Source organism: Hoplias malabaricus, chromosome 3 (genome assembly GCF_029633855.1).
Source record: "Hoplias malabaricus isolate fHopMal1 chromosome 3, fHopMal1.hap1, whole genome shotgun sequence".
NCBI classification, from domain to species: domain Eukaryota; kingdom Metazoa; phylum Chordata; class Actinopteri; order Characiformes; family Erythrinidae; genus Hoplias; species Hoplias malabaricus.
The window spans coordinates 16,995,687-17,007,233 of NC_089802.1; the positions used below are offsets into that span (position 1 = coordinate 16,995,687).

Sequence of the window (11,547 nt, forward strand, 5' to 3'; positions counted from 1 at the left end):
ACAAAGGCTATGAAAGTATAAAGACAATACATTATGGAAGAGTTAAAGATAGCCAACAGGAATATTATGTATCCTAGACTGTACAGAAATACACAACCGCTGGGCTAAACACACCAACAAGAGCCATGTGTACCAGGGGAATTTTCATACTCTTAAAACTAGGAAAAGGCCCAACATCTGAAAGCAAAAAAGGCATAAAGTACTTTGTTCTTCTGAAAGGTTTCGTAATATGCTGCTTTTTTTCTCCCCTCTTGTAAGCTTCGGATATGGTAAATGCTGTACACTCTTACTAGAGCTGCCAGCCTAACATTTTCTGCTGATTAAGTAAGTGTTCCCTTAACATCCTATTATTTCTCAGACAGATCAGATAAGCCAACAACAGTCTGTTCTCTGATGTAGATGCAAGACAAAGAAAATTAGAGAAAGGGGGAAATATTCAAAGTTATCTCCTTGGCACATGCTGTAGTATGGTAGAAACCAAAATTACAGATCAACTAACATGAATTATATAGTATATATTTAAATTTCAAAATACGTTTCAATCATGTCCCTTATATTTGTATTTGGATACGTTTCAACTGGGACGACCAATGACTTTAAAATGTAGGAAAATGTAAATGGTTCTCGCATTTTGATCTCTACTGGATGAAAATTTGGACATAGGCATCCATAATTTTGAGTTGCTAGCATTGGTTTTCTGCAATTTTCCATTTTCCATACACTTATCCTTTCTGCTATATAATACTCCACCTGAACTGAAATTGGCAGTGGAGCTGTGAAGACTGCCCTGGCACTAACCAGGCCATTGGCTAACAGGCGACACCTATGGGATTGTTCTGCGTCTGCCACAGTCTCCAATCATAGCCATTTCTCGAGCTATCAGTGAGAATTTTCCAGACACCACATCAGGGATCTTTCTCTCTCTCTCTCTCTCTCTCTCTCTCTCTCTCTCTCTCGCTCTCTCTCCCCCTCTCTCACACAGTTCAGAGGTGCCAAATGTTAACTCCTCCAAACCAGGAGGGAGCAGAATAAGTCACATGCAGAGACGTAAGCCAGGGCAATAAAATGCTATTCACAACAGAGCTATGGGAGAGAAACCATTGAACCGTGGACTTAAAGAAAATAAATCATAAAGTCAATCAAGCACTCATCAGCGGGCACACTGATAGATTCACACTGCAGTTCAAATATCTGGATGGACAGGTGGAATTTTAGAGGAACTAACTCATGATATACACAGGTAATTTGTAAATCATTAAGAAATCGACTGAATTGATTGATCACGTCTATTTTAAAAAGCTGAAGAAATTAAAGACGTCTTTCACTCTCTGGCTTCCTCGGGGACAGAAAAGACTGCAGGTTACAAAAGAGGACTGGGATTTCAGAGAGGTCCAAGTACAACAGCAAACATCTCCACAGAATCTCAAGTAGGAAACTTACTTAAAGATGTTTCCAATGGGACGAGCGTGAGATCGATCCCAGCTAGATTTTAAAGAATCTTAAAAACAGTGACCTTTGTGTAATAGCCACAGAGATGTATTAAATGTCAAACATGTGCACAACACGTATAAAAAAACTTCTCTCTGTAATAATCCTCCAGGATTTGAGGCATAACTTTGATTTCAAGCATTTGCACCATATGAAGCTGCCACATCAACCATGAGGTTGTTAGAAATTTGTTATAATGTGCTCAAAACACAATGTCAAGGGTCTAGGCACGGACTGGTTTGGGAAGTCGTGGCCAAAGCTGAAATTCAATAGTTTGTATGTACACTATAGCTCCAAAAGTTTCCAGCTATCCCTCCTAACTGATTAATTCAGCTACTATACGCAGCGCCCATTGTTGACAAATGTGTTCAATTACCCACATACAGCTTGTATAATCTCCATAGAAATCACACTGGATCAGCTGCAAATGAGCATGGGGTAACCATTCTCTTTCTCAAGCCTCAGCTAGAGGGCTATAAAGTATTGGGCTACTCTCTGAAGTGATGGAGCACTTTCTAATACCTTTAGGATGAGGTGGAGTGCTGTCTGTGGTTCATAGCAAATTATTCAACATCAGCACTGTACTTCACATCTTCACATTAATGTTTGGTGGTGCCTACAATTATCTTTTTTTTTTTACTTTCAATGCCATGACAAAAAAGGTCTATGAGTAACATCACAGTAAGCAAGGCAAATACTTGCTTTGATATTAAGAGTGCTGATGAAATGCTGTCTCTTTTTATCTCAAGGCCATCTTTGTGGCATGGTGTGTATTGTTGTCACAGCAGGGGGTCATCAACATCAACATTTCACCCCTCATTGCTCAGTAGCAGCTCAATATAGAGCCACATGTCACATCCAGTGCTAGCAGTGTCCTAATTAATCTGATAACAGAGCCATAGGGAACATAACTATTTTGACTAATAATTTTTAAAATTTTGCAAAACTTGACTGCGGCAGTGGTGCAGCAGGTAGTGTCACAGTAACACAGCTACAGGGACATGGAGGTTGTGCGTTCGAGTCCCGCTTCGGGTGACTGTCTGTGAGGAGTTTGGTGTGTTCTCCCTGTGTCCGTGTGGGTTTCCTCCGGGTGCTCCGGTTTCCTCCCACGGCCCAAACGTGACTCAAAAGTGTCTATAGGTCTGAGTATGTGAGTGAATGTGTGTGTTGCCCTGTGAAGGACTGGTGCCCCCTCCAGGGTGTTTTCTCACCTTGTACCCAGTGATTGTGGGTAGGCTCTGGACCCTCCGTGACCCTGAATTGGATAAGCAGCTTCAGACAATGAATGAATGAATTCAAAATTTTACATTTTTTTTAATAAATGATCTGCCAATAACTATATGTCTCCAGCATCACAGTGCGAGGCAATGGTTCATAAAACTAAAAGGCAAAACTACTAAAAAGTATATATATTTAGAGAAAACACCACAACATACACAGATCTAATGTACACTATGTAGTACACCAACTTTTTATTTTTGAAGCCTTCTTGCCATAATCCAGTGCTTCAACACTTATACATAATTTGGTCATAACCCAGTGCTATTATACTTTGCAATTACTGCCCATACAAAATAGTGTATATTCACTGCGAATGCTGGGGCATACCCTGAGTATTTCAGTGTCCTCTCTGTGCAAATGCACATTTCCTATTAAAAGTATCAAAACAAAAGTTATTTCAAATTTAAATAGACAAACACTGGTACTATAGAGCACCACAGCATCCCCAAAAGCGAACAGACTGCCTATCCAGCTGCGTAATGGGATGAGTCTGGGAGAAAGCACTTTCTTCCTAAAGCACACTTAATGAGGTCCCATTTGGTCTGATCCTTTCTTAAGCACAGTACCTGGGACCTCTGTACCCGAGGGGGCCTTGAGGAAAATGGTGGCCTTTTAAGAATATGGAAATGTGGCCGTTGTATCACCGAGGCATCCCAGACGTCAAATTCTTCGGTTATAGCTCAAGCCAAGAGAACCGCACGATCGTTTTGCAGCCACTGGCGGACCGATTTTGAGAGGCATTTCATAAGGCTGGCTCATCGCAAAGGGATGTGGGCTTCTGTGGTGAAGGACAGAGCGTGAGGGAGACTGAGAAACAAGCAAAAGGGGTAAGACGAGTGTGTTTGATTGGGCAGCCTTTCAGAGCCCGCAAGGCTCATCATATTTCCCTGCGAAGAAAAACAAAGCATCTGCACCCAGACATCACAATCAGGTCCAGCCAGCACGCCTGTCCAAAAGAGCATTCTTTCCTTCCGAGGGGCTGCTGCAGAGTGCATCTCGAAACCAAACACAGCACCTACCCTCAGAGGATCCTCCTCACTCTCAAATGTGAACCACATACCTGTCTGACTCACATTACTCCCATCCAAGCACTTTTATATGCCTAAAAATAAAGAATTCTCAGAATTTGTGGCTTAGGAAAAACCTAAGAAAAAAACTGTATTTAATATCATATGGAGTTTCTTTGAACTGTAAGTTCTTTCAACTCAAAGAACCACTCATTGGAAGTTTTTTACGCAACCAACAGTGGCTCTTCAACAGAACACTACAAAGAACCTTGAGCAATATCACTGCAAGGTCCAGATGTAAATTCTTCCTTCATTCATTGTCTGTGACCACTTATCCAGTTCAGGGTCGTGGTGGGTCCAGAGCCTACCCGGAATCATTGGGAGCAAGGAGCGGGCGCCAGTCCTGGGCCACAGGGCAACTTTTGAGTAGCCAATCCACATAAAATGTGTGTTTTTGGACCGTGAGAGACACAACACACCAAACTCCTCACAGAACAGTAACCTGGAGCAGGACTTGAACCCACAACCTCCAGGTCCCTGGAGCTGTGTGACTGCGATACTACCTGCTGCTTCCTTTTTCCACATTATCAATAAATAATAAACTTTAGGATGTGCATGTCCAGAAAAGATGCCACGACACTATTTTTGTCTTTGCTGATATCAGTACTGATATTAAATTCTTGAGCATCAAACAATGTCAGGATCTGCCAGGATACCAATAATACTACATTATGATATCTGACTTTGTATATGGTACAATTCATATTTACCTGATCATCTTCTAGTGTGCCTTCTCACTGTGCCTTTAAGACTAATATACCGTATGTAAATGATCATTTTTCTGAATTGCTCATTTAAAATGCCTTATACCTTAACTGTGAATGGGTGGGGAATCTAAAGAAGGCTAAGCTGCTCCAAGTAAACAAACTACTCCACACAAAAACACAGCTATCAACATAAAAATATACATAAAACAAACATAAAAACATCTCTGCTCAACATACAACAATAACAAGCATTTCAACATGCAGCCACAGAAATACTAATAATGTAAACATGTTTTAGTACAAAGTGTCCTTACTGGACTCTCTTATGGTCTGTGTAGTTTGACTGTATCAGTAAATAAATCAGTATAGTTTGAAATGTGCTACAATGAATTGTGAGATAAATCTATTTCTTAATGCATGGAGATATATATATATATATATATATATATATATATATATATATATATATATATATAAATACACACTGCATGCATACGGTATATATGTTTAATTATGTATAAATTATGCATAAATGTATGCAAAGTGCTGACCTCACTTTCTTGCGGTCAGTGAAAGCCAGTGACCTCACATAGCAGGTGACTAAAAGAAAGTCCTCTTCATGTTACAATAAAGCAGCTGTGCTTAAGTGATTCACACACAGCCCCACTGACTCCCCCTCTCTCAAACAAGCAGCTACAGCACACAGAGCTTAAGGGTGTGTAGTAAATTCAGTTGGGGGAAACAAAAACGGCCCTGACTTACTCAAAATGACCACTGTAATCACCTGTTCAAGAGACCGCAGTGCACAGTAAGCAACAGAGCTCATCAACAGTGACACTAACAAACGAGGAGATTCATGAACTGCCACAGACAGATGCAGAGTTGGCCGGCTAATGAGCTGTAATGACCGCCCTCGGCTTGTCTGTCAAAAATTTGCATGCAGCATTATTCAACCAGTCAGGGAGCTGTTGCGATAGCAGGTAAAGCTCATCAAATCTGTAACGCACATTTAAATCTCTGGCTTATTCCGTGCTGCAAGAGGCATGCCTACAGCATAGCCTCGTTGAAAAAATGTCACATTTATTATCAGATATGGCATCAGCCTAAAAATCTCATTTCGTTCTGTGTCAGAAATAGCAGAATATAATGAAGTTAAAGAGCAAGTTATCTAAAACATGTTACGTGAATTCTGTTGCATGGGAATCTCTTGTAAAATTAGGCCACAAATACAGAACTTGATTTCCATTTCTTTTATATGCATATGAGAGCATCTATTATTTTCATGTCCTTGAGCGTAGGGGTTGGCGATATAGCAAAAATATCATATCATGGTACTTAATGGCATTTTCCTAATCCAAAGTAAGTATCATGTTAGTTTTCACACAGACCCAACATGCTGCCAGTGCCACAGGAAAAACATAATCATCATAAACCTTCATATTCTGCACTGCATTAATCCTCTTTTTGTTCTCTTTATTGCCAATATCCACAACATGCTCTGAAAAAAAGCATATTGTTTATCACGATAGCACAATGTATGGCAATAATGACAAAACAGGGGCGTATTTCACTTGGTCAGGATGTGCCTCCTACCTTCACAGGTGAGCGCTCTGGCACCTGACGTCCATGTGAGCTGATGAACTTATACTGATATGAAATGAAAGGATATGGATTGCAGACCATTTTCAGACACCAACTCCTGGGGCGTGTGGTCTGCTTCAGGTAGAAAAACACCACAGGGGCAAGTGAGGGGTAGGGTAAAGCTTCTCCTCCACTGGCTGAAGCCACCTCCTCAGCCACAGTCTCAGCAGTGCTCTCCCTCCCCTCAGCTGCTTCATCTGCCTCTTCCTCACTTCGCTCACCGCCACCAGACAGGTCATTGAGTCGGATGAAAGTCCGAGGAAGAGAGGACCTACCCTCAGCTTCCCTGCCTCTGTGGTCCTCACAAATATTTCCTCCATCCTCAGCCATCATTCACCTCCTACAGGCAAAGAGAATTAATGGAGGATTAAAAAGCTTGAATAAATCCCAAATAAATGTGCGTTATTCCAATCAATCTTTCAATTAAGTCATCAGACTTAATACATATATCATATTATATATATATATATATATATATATATATATATTTATATATAGAATTATATATTTAATATATAATGAAACACACACATTTCATTCCTTTAATTAAAGTGGTATTGATCAAAACAGAGCAGTGATATTTCATGTATATGCTAAGCCTTCTCCCAACATTGTTTATGATTAGGCTACAATTTACATCTTTGATATATAGTTTAAGTGATTTATAATGCATCTTTGAAAACAAAGCAGAATTACGTATCTAATGAGTGAGATAAATAATTAGACAAATTAATTGAATAAAATAATTATTTACCAACACCAAGGCACACTCGTGTAAAAATGAGAAAACCGTTTATTTTACAAAATAAAAGCCATGATATTTCCCAAACAATTCGAATTTTCTAAAGACATTAGTGAATATTCTACATTGTGTGCTGTTATCAACGTTATTATAACTATAAAACACGACATTTCAGCGAGTTTGAAAAATACTGAAGGAATTATTTCACACTGTCGAGCTGACATTGCGCGCGTTTTAAAATTGCAGTTAAACAGCCGTTATTCTAACGGACAGTGAGCACGAGCAGGAAAACAGTGGCTCAATTAAACAAAGGCATTCATGAGCTGCACTTAACACTGCGCAGTGTAAAGTACAGAAAATTGATGTTTTTTGCTCATATATGGGTATATTAGGCTACAGGAGAGCCCAGAAGTTCTTAATTAACGCTAGCAAGCACATGCCATTTGAAAACTGTCATTGTTTGGTCGCTTACCTGTAATTGCCTCTGCTTTAAAGCCCGAACGGAACTCACTCATCGCATGAACATTTGAGGAGACAGGGATGAAGTAGCCCAGGTTGTATTCAGCGATACAGTGATGAGCTCCAGTGCGAGTTTACAGTCCGAGTCTGACGGGCATGGCAACCTCAGCTTGGCGGTGCCTTCCAGCACACGATGCCTCTAAGATGATGGGCTTTCCTCTCCTGTTTTCCTCTTCTCTCCACTCTTTTCCTTTCCTTTCGATGTGCAAAGGACCAGACCAAAGCAACTCCCTCTAAACTGGAGCTTTTCCGCACTTTAATGCCTTACTGTTAGGGTCAGAACCCTCCACTAACTACTTTTGTCCTCTTAAAACGTCAACAATACCAAACTATCCCCACACTGACAGTCAGCCACATCTCTCATTCATGTCTTTTTCCCACAGCGCTGCAGGTAGACTATCCTCTTTCCTAAGCTGCACACAGCGTAATAAACTCTCAGCATATAGGGGTGTTTTCCCACCCAGGAGTGTTGTTGTTTTTTAAAAAATCAATGTAGTGTATCTCCCACTTCCAGTCGGCAATAAGACGCTCCACAGCAACGAGCCGCTCATCCACACCAACTCACAGCTGGATTTGGGTTCAGTTTACAAGCCCCACCCCCCAACCGCGCCACCGCCAATCACACGCGAGGAAAAGTCCCTCCGCCTTCCCATTAGCTAGAGCGCCTGCCACTCCGAAACTCAACTTGCCGAGGTCTTGAGAAACAGCTGGAACAATATTGTTTACTGTTAGCCTGTAAAAAAAAAGCTGGGGATTCTTTGGGCTCGGACCAAACACACTTTTATGATTGGATCATGTTTATTATGCAAAGGGTTTTATTAAGGAACAAGAAAGGGAAGTGAACATGTGACGGGACGTAGTAAAGGGCTGTCACATTGTGCACACTCGGAGTGATGGTGTGAGTAAAGCTGAGTGTGTTTAAGATTTAAGATTTTTTTTTTCTATCTAATACAAATTATGATGTGAGTATAAATACACAAATAGACCAAAATCTCCAATGGTAATTGCATGGTGGAAGGAGAAAAACCCCATTTTTTTTTTAATGAAACTGAATCTGTTTTATTTTTTGAGTAGTTTTGGGGGGAATCGGTTGGCCCTTTTTAAAAAAAAACAAAAAAACGGTATTTTCAAACGATACATTTAAAAAAAAAAACATTAAATTTTGGGAAAATTAACAAAATGCCAATTATAAAAATTTGATTATTTTTTATTATTTTGAAAGGTTATTTAATTTACAAATATACAAAGAAAACATTTCCAAAGATTTCACTGATCATCCTGACTGTATTTTGTACATAGAAACACATTTAGAATTTATTGCCTACAGCACACTCCAAAGAGAAATTGGGACAATGTCAAAATAAAAGTGAAACTCATTCATTCATTCATTATCTGTAACCGCTTATCCAGTTCAGGGTCGCAGTGGGTCCAGAGCCTACCTGGAATCAGTGGACACAAGGCAGGAATACACCCTGGAGGGGGCGCCAGTCCTTCACAGGGTAACACAGACACACAGATACACATTCACTCACACACACCTACGGACACTTTTTGAGTCACCAATCCACCTACCAACGTGTGTTTTTGGACTGTGGGAGGAAACTGGCTCACCTGGAGGAAACCCACGCTGACACGGGGAGACCAGAGCGGGAATCGAACCCACAACCTCCAGGCCCCTGGAGCTGTGTGACACTACCTGCGGCGCCACCGTGCCGCCCTTAAAAGTGAAACTTTTATAGAAAATTTATTTCACACTGTTTTGAAGCCTTATAAACAGACTTTAAAAGAAGCATTTAACATAGGCTCATTCTTACAACAAAAAAATCTTACAACAAACAACAAAAATCTTACAATAAATCCTTACAACAAAAAAAGTATCATTTTATGTCAGACATAATAAGACAGCAAAGAATCTAGGCTTTTTATCATCTACCATATTTAATATTCTGAAATGATTCTAGAAATCTGGAGAAATACTAGTAACTGTAGGGTATGGTGGTACTGTATAAGAAATTGTGATGCTAAACTGCTAATATAGCCACATGAGCTTGCCACTTGCCACAGAATCCTCTACTGTATCAATAAATGCAACCTTAAACTGTAGAACACAAGGAGAAATCCAAACATCCAATGCTTTTTCTTGGCTCAAGCTCATCCTAGATGGTCCAAAAGGCAGATAAAATGTGTGCAGTGGTCAGAGGAGTCCATGTTCCAGCTTGTTTTTATGAGAAATTAGCACAGTGTTTTTGTTGCTAATTACAAAAGGACCATCCAGAGTGTTATCAGTAATGGGTGTAAAACCCAACATCTCACATGGTGTGGAAGGTGTTTGGATGACTACAGCATGGGTGTGTAGGTGAACATTAGGATTTTAGGGAGATATATGCTACCATACCTTGGGAAGTCCATGGTTATTTCAGCAAGATAGTGCCAGGCCGCTATGTGTACATGCTACAACAACATGGCTAAATAGACACCAAGTGTTTGTGCTTGACTGACCTTCCTGTAGTCCAGATCTGTCTGATATGGCACATCATGAAGAGGAGAATCATGCAACAGTGATCATAAATATTTAAACAGTGTAATTAAAAGGAACGGTTATGTAACAGAGTGGTAAAGATGCTATCCCAACGTATTCTTAGTGTGATGCAAGAATCAAATATACTGTTTTACATTTACAAAATACAATCTTGGAATTCAGTAAAAACACTGTGCATATTTTCTTTGTGCTATTGTCAGTTAAATTAAACTTCAAGAAAATTAACAAATCACAGATGCTTGTTTTGATTGCATTTTACACAATGTCCCTGTGTTTTTAGAAATGGGGTTTGTAGATTTGTTTGTACTGATGTTTGTACAGACAGGAACAATATATCATTTTTAACTATTTGGAAATGCCAGCTGTTCTTTACACTGTTGCAAATTTTACAATGCATTGCAAATTTTACAAACCAACAAAGTTTATCCAAAACGACTTATATTTATGCAGATATTCCTTCACCTATTTTAGAGCACTGATTTGCATATATTTATGGCCCTATATAATAAAAAACTTGTAAAATATAAATAAATATATAAATAAGACTGGATCTTCTGTAAACTAGGGGTGCCTATACTTCTTATATTGATGGAATAAAGGCCAAAAGGACAAAACAATATAAAACTAAAAATGATGTGCAATTTCAAAGTAAATAATAATTTGATAAGTTGGCTTTAGTTAAATGTTTAATGGGCCAAAGATCTTTACTAGCCTCTTCTCTAAGATGTTTTTTATTTTATTTCTTTTAAACCTGATGTTGGTATATCAGTGATGATTTTATGGCAATGAGCTATTAAGGACATCAGGGGTGTCAGCTACTGGTGTTGGATGATTAGTTCTGGATCACAAACACCAGTACAACTCATCCCGGAGGTACTGCACAGAGCTCCATCACTGCAAAAAAACACAGTTCCACTGCTCCACAGCCCAGTGCTTGGTTGAGGAGTTGTTTAATACATGGATCAGTACTTTACACTTGGTGGTGTAATAATCTGTTCATAAAACACAGATTGGCAGGGAAAATCTATTTACATTTATTAACAACTTCATTGTCTGAAATGTAATTTGATTCAGTTCAGCAGTCTGGGGTCTTCAGTCACCCAAGCAAAAATATGTAGTGACCGCACTCACCATGGAAACAAAAACCAAAAAGAGACCACTAGAGAGAAATTCACATATCTGAGAGATATCGCATGCCTTACATCGCAATTATCTATAACAACTAAAAATGTAACGTACTGATATGCTGACACATATCATGTCTAAATATTTGTAGACACCCCTTATGTCAGGAGTAGCCTCATATGAGCCTATGGTCACCATTCTCAATGCTAAATGTCAGGAGAGTAGTATAAAGCCCCCTGCATTGGGCTGTGAAGCAGTCGAAAAGTATAGTTTTGGAGTTGGAGTGTTGTCTGTTACTAATACTGTCATAGCTGAATGCTATCAAATCCACATAGAAATGTTCCAACGTGTAGCCTAAAGCCTTTCAATAGGTTTAGAACCTGTTACTGCAGCAAAGAGATGTAGAAAATATATTAGCACCAGAAGAAAGTTTGGATG

General features: G+C 39.5%; 1 protein-coding gene across 2 annotated transcripts in view; it reads right to left on the minus strand.

The window, feature by feature from the left end:
• The window catches only part of cacna1g (calcium channel, voltage-dependent, T type, alpha 1G subunit), a 279,098-nt gene extending 271,109 nt beyond the window's left edge, over positions 1-7,989 (minus strand). For both annotated transcript variants that reach the window (XM_066666013.1, XM_066666011.1), the window contains exons 1-2: positions 7,399-7,989; positions 6,137-6,524 (exon numbers count right to left, since the gene is read on the minus strand). In XM_066666013.1, the coding sequence (XP_066522110.1) occupies positions 6,137-6,517 (381 nt within the window). In that variant the 5' untranslated portion in view covers positions 6,518-6,524; positions 7,399-7,989. The remainder of the gene's footprint in view (positions 1-6,136; positions 6,525-7,398) is intronic.
• Between the last annotated feature and the right edge of the window lie 3,558 nt (positions 7,990-11,547).